This window comes from Dipodomys merriami, unplaced genomic scaffold (genome assembly GCF_024711535.1).
Source record: "Dipodomys merriami isolate MVZ:Mamm:240054 unplaced genomic scaffold, mDipMer1.0.p SCAF_5, whole genome shotgun sequence".
Classification (NCBI taxonomy): domain Eukaryota; kingdom Metazoa; phylum Chordata; class Mammalia; order Rodentia; family Heteromyidae; genus Dipodomys; species Dipodomys merriami.
Window position 1 is genome coordinate 69929848 of NW_027206068.1, and position 13458 is coordinate 69943305.

The 13458-nt window shown below is 38.9% G+C and overlaps 1 protein-coding gene across 1 annotated transcript in view; it reads left to right on the forward strand.

Moving 5' to 3' along the window:
• Positions 1–13458, forward strand: part of LOC138809870 (uncharacterized) — a 234816-nt gene that overhangs the window by 59528 nt on the left and 161830 nt on the right. The window contains exons 4-5 of the mRNA XM_069996922.1: positions 6726–6849; positions 8480–8607. Of these exons, the coding sequence (XP_069853023.1) occupies positions 6726–6849; positions 8480–8607 (252 nt within the window). The remainder of the gene's footprint in view (positions 1–6725; positions 6850–8479; positions 8608–13458) is intronic.

Genomic DNA, 13458 nt, shown 5'->3' on the forward strand with positions numbered 1-13458 from the left:
TATCAAATAGTTTTCAATGGAGAGGTCTCTATTCATGAATTAAGCACTATTGTAAATCAGAAGAGGAAAATCATCCAGTTTTTCCGAATTAACTTCCATAGTCATTTTAACAATTTGAGCCCTCAGGTGGTTTATCTCCTTTGGCTAAAATTCAAAAACAGTACCAGGAAAAGAATCTTTGGCAATTATTTGTATAACAATATAATTCAGGAAGAAAAAACTGCTGTTGAGGTCGCACAATTTATGTACAATAATAACTCTTATCTTTTGTGTAGATTTCCCATAGTCAACCTTTTTGACATTAAAATCCACCCTCATGTTCATCTTTTTCTTCTGCTCTGTTTTTCTCCACAGCTCTTGACATAGATGAGTGTGCTGTATATTGATTTATTTTTTATTATTATCTCTCTTTTCTGTCTATAACAACATAAGTTCTAAGAGGCCAGGGTTCTTTTTTTTTTTTTTTTTTTTTGGTCATAGGGCTTGAACTCTGGGCCTGGGTGCTGTCCCTTAGCTCTTCAGCTCCAGGCTAGTACTCTAACCACTTGAGCTACAGTACTACTTCTGGTTTTCTGGTGTTTCATTGGAGATAAGAGTCTCACAGGCTTGGGCTGGCTTTGAACCGAGATCCTCAGATCTCAGCCTCCTGAGTAACTAGGATTACAGGTGTGAGCCACCAGCGCCCGGCCCCAAGAGTTCTTTTTAAATCTGATTTTGTACAATGTTTCCAGGACAGCTCCTGGAAGAATGCTTGCAAGTTGTAGGAGCTTAATACAACACTGATGAATGAGCATGTAAACTTCAATCTGACTTCCTTTTCATCAGAGACATAGTTTGGTTCACTGGTGATGAATAAATCTGAGAAAGGACACACATCAGTAGCTTGTTCCCTGTGGTCTCAAAGGGAATTTACAAGAGTGCTGTGAGCCATAAACTTAAAGCAAATGGATACTCTAGGGGCTTTGAGAACACTTTAATTCCACCCAGCTGCTATGGAGATGGAGGTGTTGCAGATTTTTTTTCTTCCTTTTGTTCCCATAGTCTTTTAGTTTGATAGTTGCCTTTGGATGTGAGTGTCTTGCTTATATATCCTGCCTCCTCTAATTTAGAAACAATTATCTAGTATGGACATACAAGTTTTCTCCATTTGCATTGCACAGTAGTGGATGGCCTAACATCACTTTTAAGAGTGATGACTTTGAGTTCAGGTTGCCTGTCTTGAGACCTTGACCTTGAGGAACCTAGACTCTGTAAGATTCGGTTAGTCCATTTGTAAAATGGGGGTGATAATCTTGACTGTTTAATTGGTTGTGAAGATTAAATGTAATGTTTGTAAATGCTTAGCCTCATTCTGTATTTATTTTCAGTTCTTGGTTAAAAAGCCAGATACTACCCAATAAAACTCCAATCTCACAAAAACCTCTACTGATAAATGCACTGCAGTAGATGGTCATAAGCTCTGGAAGTGGAGTCCAAAGAACAAAGATTTAAACAGTGGCCTTGCTCCAAATCTTGTTTGAGCCATTAGGCAGGTTATTAGAGCTGGCTAACACTGAATTCCCTCCACTGAGCATTGGTGATATTAGCAGAACTCCATGTGACAAATTATGGAGACCTCTTAGCACATCTGCTCAATCATTGTCAGTTATATCACTGTCATTAAAATGACATGGTCACCTCTTCTTTCTTTAACTTTTAAATGCATTAACTTTATTTAAATTAGTTCCTTGGAATTTGTTTCCTTGTTTGATGTTGAGACAAGTCTTGCTCTGTAGCTCAGGCTGGCTTTGAACTCAAGATCCTCCTTCCTCAGTTTCCTGGTAGCAGATTGCTTCCCTGTTCCATTTCCCTCTTTAACTTCTCCTTCTCTCTGTTCTTCCTCTTCCTCTTCTATTTCAGGCTAGTCCTTCATCCCCTGGAGTTGAAGAGTTCTGAATGTTTCTGGGGCAACTTCCTTCCTTCTTGTCCCAATCTTCACTTGAATTTATTTCCATTTCTATAGTAAGGCAGGGTAGATAGGGGAGGAGATAGTGGAATTATATTATTTTTAATAAATATAAAAAGGGCCAGACTCAAAAGTTGGAACCTGGAAGCAACTAACAAAGCAGTTAAGCTTCCCTTCATTTAAATGCTAAATTACAAGGTGAGATCTAAAGGGGGCACCCTATCTAACAGGGCCTTCCACTTTGAAATAGTAGAAACTTTTCTCTGTAAATGGGCTGAGTAAGATAAGAAGCTTATTGGAAAAAAGGTAGCCCTGTAGATTCCCTGTTGTTTCTATGTTTTGGCCCAAAGATGCCTCCATATTTAGTATACTAATATGGCTACTTGGAACCACTCTTTAAGGTCTCTTGACTGTAGGGAGCAGTTGCACCTGTGGACTTCCGGTCTGCTGCAGGTCCACCTGGACCTAGGAAGCAGGCTATGGGGCCCTTGGGAGTCCAGGTTCTGCATCCCTGAAGCCCTTTTCTCCTTCAGTGCCCCACAGTTTGTGAGACTGGAGGTGAGAACCTTAACCTGCACTGTTCTGGACATGCAGGACTGATTTCCTGAAGTCTGATGAATGCGCCCCTGATCTTAGTTTTTCTTATAAGTGTGCTTCAAGATACTGTTGACTAATAGAGAAAGAAAGGCAAATGGGAAATTCTGGAGAGGGATTTTGTTGTTTCTTTTGCTTTTGAGGCTTAAGGAAGTATTTTTCTTGTATAGCGGGAAAATACAGATTTGTACTGTGTAGAGCAGATAACCCTATTTGAATATATGAAGCAAAAGGGCACTGACAGGAGGCAAGCAGATTTCAAAAATACATGCCAGTGGTATTTCATTTGATAAGAAATGTACTCATTACCTTGCTCATGTAATTGTAACCCCTCTGTACAGTATTTTCACAATAAAAAGACATTAATTAGAAAAGTCCTATGTAGCTGTGTGTATTAGTCATTGTCTGGGTAACAAATAAAGGTTTTGTAGCTTAGAACAGCAAAAATTGCTGACAGCTTGTGTGGGCCAGAAATTTGGAGGGGCTTCTCTTGTGAGTGCTTCCTCCTCACTCCCCGCCATGGCAAGGACTGTGGTGGAGTGAAGGCTGGCTGGGGGTGAGGAACTGCTTTGGACACTCACGGACATGGCTGTTGGCAGAATACCTTGGTTTTATGTCAGGTCTTAGAAGACCTACCCTGAGTGTTATGATGTCATGGAAGCTGGTTTCCTTAAGAAATTACTCAAGAGGATAGTAGGGGAAAAACAAAGGAGGGGGTAACAATACTCGATAGGGAACATACTCATTACCTTACTCATGTAGTAACTGTTACCACTCTGTACAGTGACTTTATAGTAAAAAAAATTTAAAAAATAAAAGAAATTACCCAAGAGAAAAAGCAGGAAAAAGCCACAATATCTTTGATAACCTATTCTTGAAAACCTGATATTGTCCCTTCTGGAATGTTCTATATGTTAGAAGTAAGTCTAGCCCTATCTCAAAGGGTTGGGGTAGAGGGGCTTTGGTGGACTTAAAAAACTTGCCCTATTGTGTGTTTAATTAATCTTAATCTCAAATTTTAATTATGTTCACATATTTACTCAGATGCCTTCTGTGTGGTTTTATACATGTCATACTAGGATGAATTTTGTTTTTTTTTTTGTCAATCATGGTGCTTGAACTCTGTGCCTACATGCTGTCCCTGAGCCCTTCAGCTCAAGGTTAGCACTCTACCACTTGATCCATAGCGCCATTTCTGGTTTTCTGGTGGTTTGTTGGAGATAAGAGTCTCACAGACTTTCCTGGCTGGGCTGGCTGGCAATCATCAGATCTCAGCCTCCTAAGTAGCTAGGATTTCAGGTGTGAGCCCCCAGTGCCCGGCAGAATTTTTAAAAGAATCTATACATACATTGATTCACATTTGGTGATGGAATGAATTTCTCTAAATGAAATAGGTAGTGTATAGCTCTGAGTAATTAATAGTTTTGCCAAGATTCCATTGAGTTTGTGGTGTTTATAAGTTGACCAACAGTGGGTGGATGTTTCCTTACAGTTCCTAACATAGCATGTTAATAAACAGTTGGGAATATATAAAAGTACTGTAATATAATGACCTCCCACCTTATAATTATCAGTCATCACTAAAAAGAGAGAGACATAGTTCTGATAACTCATCTCTTGGCTAGTGATTTGAGATCACTTTTTGTCTTAGTTAATTGTACCAAGTATGGAAGATAACTAATCTTTATGGAAGGACATGCAGTGCATGTTCTTTCTGAGTAAGGAATGTGATTTGTAAGATGACATGAAAAGTGGTGAGTGAGATGGGTAGAAGGTAGGAATTGAGGGAGCAGGACTGCCACCCAAGGATTTCCTCCTTGCTTGGTGCACGTGGGGTAATGCATGACGAGGCATTAGCACGTGGAGCCATAAAGAACTTGGCTTGTAAGGAGGTCATATCAGGCAACCAGCACCTCACTTAACAATGCACATAACATCAGCCCATATCACCAAACACTGAGTGGCAGTCACTCCACCTAGCAGTGCTGGCTATAATACCACTGGGTATTATATCAGAGAAGTAGATTTGAAGGAGCAGAGAGAGAGAGAGAGAGAGAGAGAGAGAGAGAGAGAGAGAGAGAGAGAGAGAGAGAGAGAGAGAGAGAGAGAGAGAGAGAGAGAGAGAGAGAGTGTTTGAATGGTAAATCCTTAAGTATCTGTTGGAGAATCTTAGAAGGCAACCATGGGCTAAGAAGTTACACGAGGTATATGAGGTATAATTAGTTCTAGAATTCTGTGTTAAATTTCTCAGCTCTCATCTAGGCTATGACTCTAAATAAATACTAATATAAACACCAAAAAACAAGGGCTCCTTATAGATGTGTGATTTCAGACTGGGCGCAGGAATCGTGTTGTCATGTTATGAGTATTATGTGATGCCAGAAAGGGTTATAGTTACATAATACAGGACTGAGGACCAAACTTGGAAACACTCCTTCTGGGCAAAGATGAAATTATATTAGAAGCATTATTACATTTAGATCCATAATTATAAAGAGATGTTTTAAAACAATAGCAACAACTGAATAGTCCCCTTGGAAGATGCCAGAAAAAGAACTCCTTATTTCAAATAAAAAAACAGAGAGAAAAATGTCATTAGAGTCATAATTAAACGATTTATGTATGTATGTATGTATGTATGTATGTATGTATGTATGTATGTATGTATGTATGTTATGGGGCTTGAATTCTGGGCCTGGGTGCTGTCCCTCAGCTCTTCAGCTCAAGGCTAGCACTCTACCACTTGAGCCACAGCGCCTCTTCCAGTTTTCTGAGTGGTTTGTTGGAGATAAGAGTTTCATGGACTTTCCTGCCTGGGCTGGCTTTGAACCGTGATCCTTAGATCTCAGCCTCTTGAGTAGCTAGGATTACATGTGTGAGCCACTGGTGCCCAGCTCATTTTAGTATATTTACTTTATTCTAATAAAATATTAAACTTGAATCATTTTATATTCTATTTTGTTTCATGCCATACTGGTGGTTGAACTCAGGACCTTATACTTGTTAGATGGGAGCTCTACCACTTGAGCTACATCTCCAGCTAGAGCATGACTTTAAACATGAACTAATTACAGAAATCTTACATTCTTATGAGAATAGAACAAACAAACTAGAAGTTTGACACCTCATGGGATGAGGTAAATTTCACCACTGACTAGATAATAAAAAACAACAACAACACTTTTTTAGAGAAGTGTTGGTAGCCTAAGCCTGTAATCCTAGCAACTCTGGAGGCTGAGATCTTTGGATTATAGTTTGAAGCCAGCCCAGTCAGGAAAGTCCACCATACTTTTATCTTCAGTTAATCACCAAAAAGCTAAAGTGGAACTGTGGCTTAAGTGATCGAGTGCTAGCCTTGAGCACAGAAGTTCAGGGACAGTGTCCATGCCCTGAGTCCAAGACCAGCATCAAAAACTCTAAATCTTTTTTATTATCTAATAAAATACTGTTTTATTATTTAATATTAGATAATAAAAATACTTTAGGTAGAATGATGTTTGCTTCAGCTCAGGGACAGCGCCCAGGGCTTGAGTTCAAGTCTTAAGACCAGGACCATAAAACTCCCAAACTTTTTGTTATCTAATAAGATAAAATGCTTTTTATTATCTAATACTAGATCATAAAAATACTTTAGGTATGATGATAGCTTGCTTGTTTGTAAAATTTCTTACCTTTAATAAATATTTTTAGATTAAAATACATGAAATCTAAACTTTGCTGAAAATAAAACAGAATTAGGGAGACAAGTAAGTAGGCATAAAGCCAAAATGAAATTGGCTATGAATTGGTGAGTTTTTAAAGTTTAGATAATTGATACCTGAATTTTATATGCATTTAAACTTTCCATAAAAATGTTTATGAGCAGGGCTGGAAGTTTGGCTCAAGTAGGGTGAAGTAGGGTAGAAAGAAAAAGAGGAAGAGGGAGAAGAGGGAGAGGAGGAGGGACAGGAGGAAGGGGAGAGGGGGGGTTCAGGTGAAGGAAGGAGAGGAAAGCAAGGGAGAGGGGTGTGGGAGGGGGCACAGGGTGTGAGGAGAGAGAGAGAGGGAGGGAAGAGAGAGAGAGACAGGGAGAAAAAGAGAGAATATGTGTCCCCGAGTTCAAACTCCAGTTCCCTGGGGAAAAATAAATGACTAGTTATATGTTGAGAATTTGTTGTAACTTTTTTCTTCTCTGTCTTTTTCTTAGATGGCAAGAACAAGGCTAAAAAAGTTTACGACGCTGGAGCTTGTACTCAGTGTTCTTCTGCTTATAGTGTTTATCATTGCTGTTGTTCTCATTGTGCTTCTAGCCAATTCCACGGAAATAATAGGTAACAAGTCATTCTGGGTCTCTCCTTCATCAGTGGTGGGGAAGTGGTGGTTTCAGATGCTTTCATATTCATATCTTATGGGGAAAGCTTGATATGTATTCCTCACACATTTAAATTAGGACACTCTCACTTCTCAATTCAATTAGTACACTGGCTTAAAATTTGAAATTGACACTTGAAATACATTTGCTGATTTAAAAAAAAAAATCAAGTGTAGAGCTTGAACTCAGGGTTTGGGCTCTGTCTGGGCTCTGTTGCTGAGTTATTTTGCTCAAGGCTGGTGCTCCAGCACTTTGAGTACTTCTGGTGGTTTCCTGGTGGATAATTGGAGATAAGAGTCTCAACAGACTTTCCTGCCCTGGGTAGTGATCCTCAGAGCTTAGCCTCCTGAGTAGCTAGGATTACAGGCATGAGCCACCAGTGCCTGGCTACATTTGCTGACTTGTATGGAATCATTCAAATTCTGTTAGTAATTGCATCGAACAATACGTTTTTGTGAAAGGCCTAAGTTTAAAATCAGTTGAAGTATTTAAGGATTTTGGTTCTTAAGAAAACTACTCAGGTTGTTTTATTAGAAATTTATTCATTAAATCCCCAAAGATGGTCTGGCCTATTGAATCATCTAGCATTTCATATCTCATTCACTCAGGAGCAACTTTGTAGGGAAAGCAGGCAATTTTACATCATTGCTAGGTATAGAATTTCTACATTTTATAGAAAGTTAGCTTAGAATTTTTGAAAGTCCCCAAAGATATAATTAAAACTTTTATGTACCAACTGGTACAAATAGCGAGTTTGTCTCATCCACCACTTTTGAACCAGAAATCCCAGCTGAGAAACCCCAGGGGAGAAAGCTCACTAAAAGCCATGTTGCTTTGTCTTAGTGTCATTATTAATTTATTAAAGAATTCTCAATGAAAGTTTACTTTCTTACTTTAGAATTTAATATAAATTCTTTTTTTCTATCTTACTGATTTTCAAATCTGAAATCAAAGCTCTCTAGCCCTGGCCCAGTTTCTAGACTGTGGAACTCATTTTACATTTTTTTTGTCAGAAGAATATCCCTACTCAGAAGTGGACTTTGGTCTGAAAGACAAATTCAGATTCTGGAGGACACCTAGTCTGTGTATGTTTCAAATCCAACCCCTGCTACTCAGGGTCCACAGACTTTTCTATAAAGTACCAGGGAGGAAGTAATTTAGATTTTGTGGATCCTATGATCATATGGTCATCCCTATTTAATACAGCCATTGAACAGAAGATCTGCTGTGTTGGTATTATAGCAATTCTTGGTTTAGCAAATAAGATCTGACTTGATTTGGTTTGAAGGCCATAGTTTTCTGATCCCAGAATTAAAGTTGGTCCCTTTTTCATGAGCTTCTAACCTAATGATGAAGGTCCTTTTTTTTATAGATGGTTAGGGGTAGAAAGAGATGCTATGGGCTTAATAGAGATAAATATAGTCAGCTAAAACAAAAAGAAGTTTTGGCTTAAATTTTGAGGACTTAGAGTAAAGCCCATCAGTGTTATATAATTATAATATAATTTTAAATATTGAGAATTTGGGGCTTAAAATACCTAAAATGTTAAATTCTGTCTAATAGTCACTTAATGTTTGCTTTTGGGATAGACGCAGATCCTGGGACAACTGGTACCCCAGGTCCTGGGACTACAAGTACTACTCCTAGTTCTGTTGAGTGCCCCGTGGTGAATGACTTGGAACGGATAAACTGCATTCCTGACCAGCCACCAACAAAGGTTTGAGCTATGTATCTTGTCTTCATTTAAGAGTTTATACCATTGGGAAGTTTTTCTTTCTTTCTTTCTTTCTTTCTTTCTTTCTTTCTTTCTTTCTTTCTTTCTTTCTTTCTTTCTTTCTTAATTTCTTTCTTTCTTTCTCTCTCTCTTTCTTTCTTTCTATCTTTTCTTTAAATTTCTGTTCCTCACTCTCAAAAGAGTTGGTAGTTTGGCAGCTATTACTGGCTCAGGAAAATTAATCCTGTATCCATGCTTGTATAGCAGTGCATCTCCTTGGATTCAGCAAATGAAAGGATGGGTTTCTCAGTTAAATTTGAATTTGAAATAAACAGTGAGTAAACTTAATTGAAATGTCTATCTTTTCCCCAGCAGCACATGCTGATGACTAGTTCTCTCTATCACTGCCTCTACTTTTGCCTTCCCTATATGCCTCTTCCTCCTGTCAGTATTTCAGAAAGTTATCTAGGATACAATAAAAATATTCATGTGCACCAAGCATGATTATCCAAAGGACAAAGTTTCAAGGGTGTGCTATAGAGGAAGAAAGTAATTAATCCAAGAGTAAAGATAGTGCAGGGACAGGGAAAGTTGCTTTAGTCCAATGTTTCTTGGACAGCAGCTGAAATGATCATGATAATAAAGTCATAAGTTACTTGTTACTTTTAGAACAAAATGATATCTCAGTGAAAATGGAACACACTTACTGGCATGCAATGACAGATTAGCATCAAGTGCAGAATGGAGCTTGCTGCATGCATGGCTTGGAGGAGTGGCACTCCTACATTTATCTCTGAGGTCATCCTTAGATGATCTGGACTGCAGGAGTGTAAATAGTTTCTGTTTTTCTAAAGGACTTATATACCCAAAGATAGTTCTTTTGTATTAGAAGATAAATCTGTCCTGTTGTTGGGGGTTGAGGTAAGGTCAAAGTAGGAGTGAAGGGATGGAGGGAGTTTCCTTGCTTATCTCACACAGGCTAAAGTAAAGACAAAAAAAATCAAGGAGGAATCAACTCTTAATCAGAAAGCAACGCATCTGTAAAGCGAGAGGCTTGGTATTTTAGAGTCCAACTGCTGATAACTGAATTGGCCTCCCTTTCTATGAGCACTTTATTATCTGATCATGAAAGCAAGAGTAAGCTAGTAGGAATCTGATGAACAGAGATAGAAGGAATGGAATGTGAATTCCTGAGGGAAGAGATAGCAGAAATGAAGTTGTACAAGGAGAAATTATGGAGCTATGTGATAGATGGAATGGTCCCACACAGCTAAGATGTTGGTGAGTGTTGAAAGGAAGATGTGTAAGACTGTGAGGTAGGTTGGAACTTCATGGCAGATGGTTGTCAATGGGAAAGGGAAGTTGTGGCCTGGCTCATGTTGTTCCTAGAGGGATGTTTGGTGTGGGATGCATACTGGTTAACTTGTTCCTTCATAGTATGCTAGAAAATGAGTTTCCTGGAAGCCCCCCAACAAGTCTGTCCCTTCCTAAGGTGTCTCCCCTGCACTAGCTCATCTTGTTCCTGAATTTTGGTGAATTTTACATGTCATTAGTGCCATACCAATGCTTTTTTGTTATCTTCTTTTATTATTTTCCTGTAAAGATGTAGCTCAGTAAATGACCTTTAACTGTTTCTACATAGTATACCCAACTGAATTACTTTATGACCTCACTGTTCATTTCTTGGCAGCCTCCTCTTTTTGCCCAGCTGGAGGGAAAGGCCACCACCTTTAATGACCTGCTTCCTCAGCGAATCATCTTGCTGTATTTGTTCTATCTCCCAAGTTCTATCTGTTGACAGGCTGTGTGTGTGGATAGTGGTGTATTATGGGATTTGTGTGTTAAAGTAAAGTATGTAGCTGGAGATGGGGTAGGAAGGAATCATGGACACAAAGGGAAGACAGGGTGGGCAAAATATTCTATTACAAAGGTGACTGATGTTCATTTTAGTCATTCTTCTGTACCTAACAGTGTAAAATCTTCTACTACTTGATACCTGTTTAAAGATTCCATTGTTTCTTTTTCTCAGTAAGAGGAGAACATTCTCCTCTATCCTTTGTCTAGGGTGAGAGAGAAAATAAGCTGGCAGAACATTCTGAATTTCCTCAGAAGCCTTTTCTTTTTCTTTTTCCCGAGCATGGACACCAGGAGTCTCTTTAATGAATCCAAGAAGAGCACATCACTCAGGGATCCAAATCTAGTCCTGATCTTTCATTCTGGGGTTTGCAGCTAGTTAGAAGCCATCTTCCCTGGACTTCTTCCTATTACATCACTGAGGCCATCACCTCCTCATCCTTTGTCTATCATACTTCTATTCGTAGTTCTATCATGTCTCTAGTTTCCTAAGCAGAAGCAGAGGAACTTTCGCGTGGCTTACCCTTATATGAATATTATTAGCATGATCATTTTATTGATAGTAGTAAATAAGTAGTTCATATCTCACGATCATCACTAGGCCATCATTACTGCAGCAGCCTCCTAGCTTCTCTTCTGAATTCCATTTTCCCCACCTCTTCCACCATGGGTGTGACTGCAGTTGGTTCCTGTAATTCACATTCTATCCAGTGCCAGGAGAACAATTGAGCCAAACTCAAGCATATTAATGACATATTATTCTATTTAACCTTCTTTGTGTCTCTACAACTTTACTTAGCCTATTTCCCCCTGCAGATTGCAGAGACAGTTCTTGATACTGATCTGAAACTATTAATACAAAAGCAACCCATTACTTTCCTTATCCTTGATGAAGTCTTTTTTCCATAATTCTTAAATTTGAAAGATTCCATTGATGTTGAAGCAAGAAATGTATTTAGTCAAATTCTAGATATCCAGATACTATCTCAAGAAAGAGATGGTAGATAATACTTTTAAACATTTTGATGTTTTGGTGTTAGAATTACTCTGAGCATATGGGAGACAAGATATACAGGCAGCTTTGCAGAATGATTAACCCGACAGAAATTTTCCATTGTTGTATTCATGGGCAATAGTCATAAGCTTTCTGATATTTGTCAGGTTCACATTCTTTTTATTCTGAGAGTTTTTAATCTTTTATTATCTTTTTCTTTATAATATCCTTTTCCAAATTCCAGTTTCTTATCAGAGTATTTAAGGGACCAAGTTTTATAATATTTTAGCAAAGATGTTTTGTTTGCTTAGATAATTATAGGTCTCCACCTTAAGTTTATACAACATTATTTAAGAGGTATTAGTTGGTGCTAGGAAAACAGTGAGATCTAAGGTCCCAGAAATAGATGTGGATTTGTTCCACATGTTGAGTGGATGGTGCAGGCATTGGACCAGAACATGGTAGGGGAACCAGAATACTCAGTTCTCAACCTGGCTTTGCCTCTGAAAACCTGTACCGCTCGATTACTGTCCTATCTCCTTGCATACTGTCAAATCCTTATCAGTAAAAGGGGACTGTGTATACTCAAATATACTTATTCATTAAACAAAGGACTACTGAATACTGCCTAAAGAGATTTTAAAATAGTGATCTCTAAAGTCCTGGAAAATGTTCTCTGAAAATACACCAGAGTCTAACTTGGGGGCAGTAGAAAGATTGGCAGAGGTGGCATAGTTCTTTAAAAACCTTTGCTATGGGATGTTGTCTTGTGATGAGAGAAGTGGCAAGATTAATTTTCAAAAACTGTGTTGTGATATAATGTATAGTTCAGATATTTGCCTGAGTTGAGATTAAGGTCATTCTTTCATTTTTTTTTTCAAAGTTGCTACACCTCAAGCTAGCAAAGGACAATTTTCATGAGTAGAGTTGTATTGGAATTCTTTTCCTATCATGTGTTTTTACTTCTGAAGTGCCTGCCTCAGCTAGAAAATGAAATATTACCCTACTGCTCTCTCAGCATTAAGTTCTGGCATATTTTATTTATGTTTTTGTCAATCTTGGGGCTTGAACTCAGGGCCTGGGAGCTGTCCCTGAGCTTTTGTGTTCAAGGCTAGCATTCTACCACTTTGAGCCAAAGCTCCACTTTCCGTTTTCTAGTGGTTAGAAGTAAGAGTCTCATGGTCTTTACTGCCTGGATTAGCTTTGAAGCACGATCCTCAGATCTCAGCCTCTTGTATAGCTAGGATTACAGGTGTGAGCCACCCATGTCTGGCTTGGCATTTTATTTTATCTTATTTTCTTTTCTTTTGGCAACTTTCTCCTTCCTTGTGGTCTCAGAGGCTCCCTGAGTGGTCTCTTCAGCAGGGTGGCTGGACTTCTTACAGACCAAGACTGCCAGAGCATACAGGGAAATTTTTTTCTAGCCGGGCCCAGAAGCAGCCCAGCATCACCTTCTCTGTCAAATCTGTCATGAGCCATCTCGGACTCATGAAGAAGGGTGACCAGCACAGAGTATGAAAATAAAAATCACAGTGAAAGCAACATTGATAAAGCTTTTGGAAATCGGACTGAGGAGTCCTGAGAAGAGGGGTTTATGCAGGCTTCTCTCCTGGCTGGAATGTGGACTGTAGTGCCTTCACCTTTTGTCTCCTGGAATGTGGACTGTGGGTACCTTCACCCTTTGTCTGCAGGCAGGTAGAACAGGTGGTTCTGTGGTGCCATGCACAGAAAGAGGCTATCAGACTGGGTTTTATAGCCACTTTCATTAACATGGACATTCTTTTTTTAGTCTTCTGTCACCTTGCCCCTGTTTTCAACTGCAATAGACTCGTTGCTACTGTGTCATACGATGATATTGTTTGTTCTTATAATGTCTCACTTACCTCGTCTTCTTTAGCCTAGATTCAAAGCTATCTGAACCTGTGTCTGATGGACTGAAATTCTCAACACCAAATAAAGTTCCTTTACTTCTACAGTTTCTCAGTTCGAACTGACAGACAGCAGTA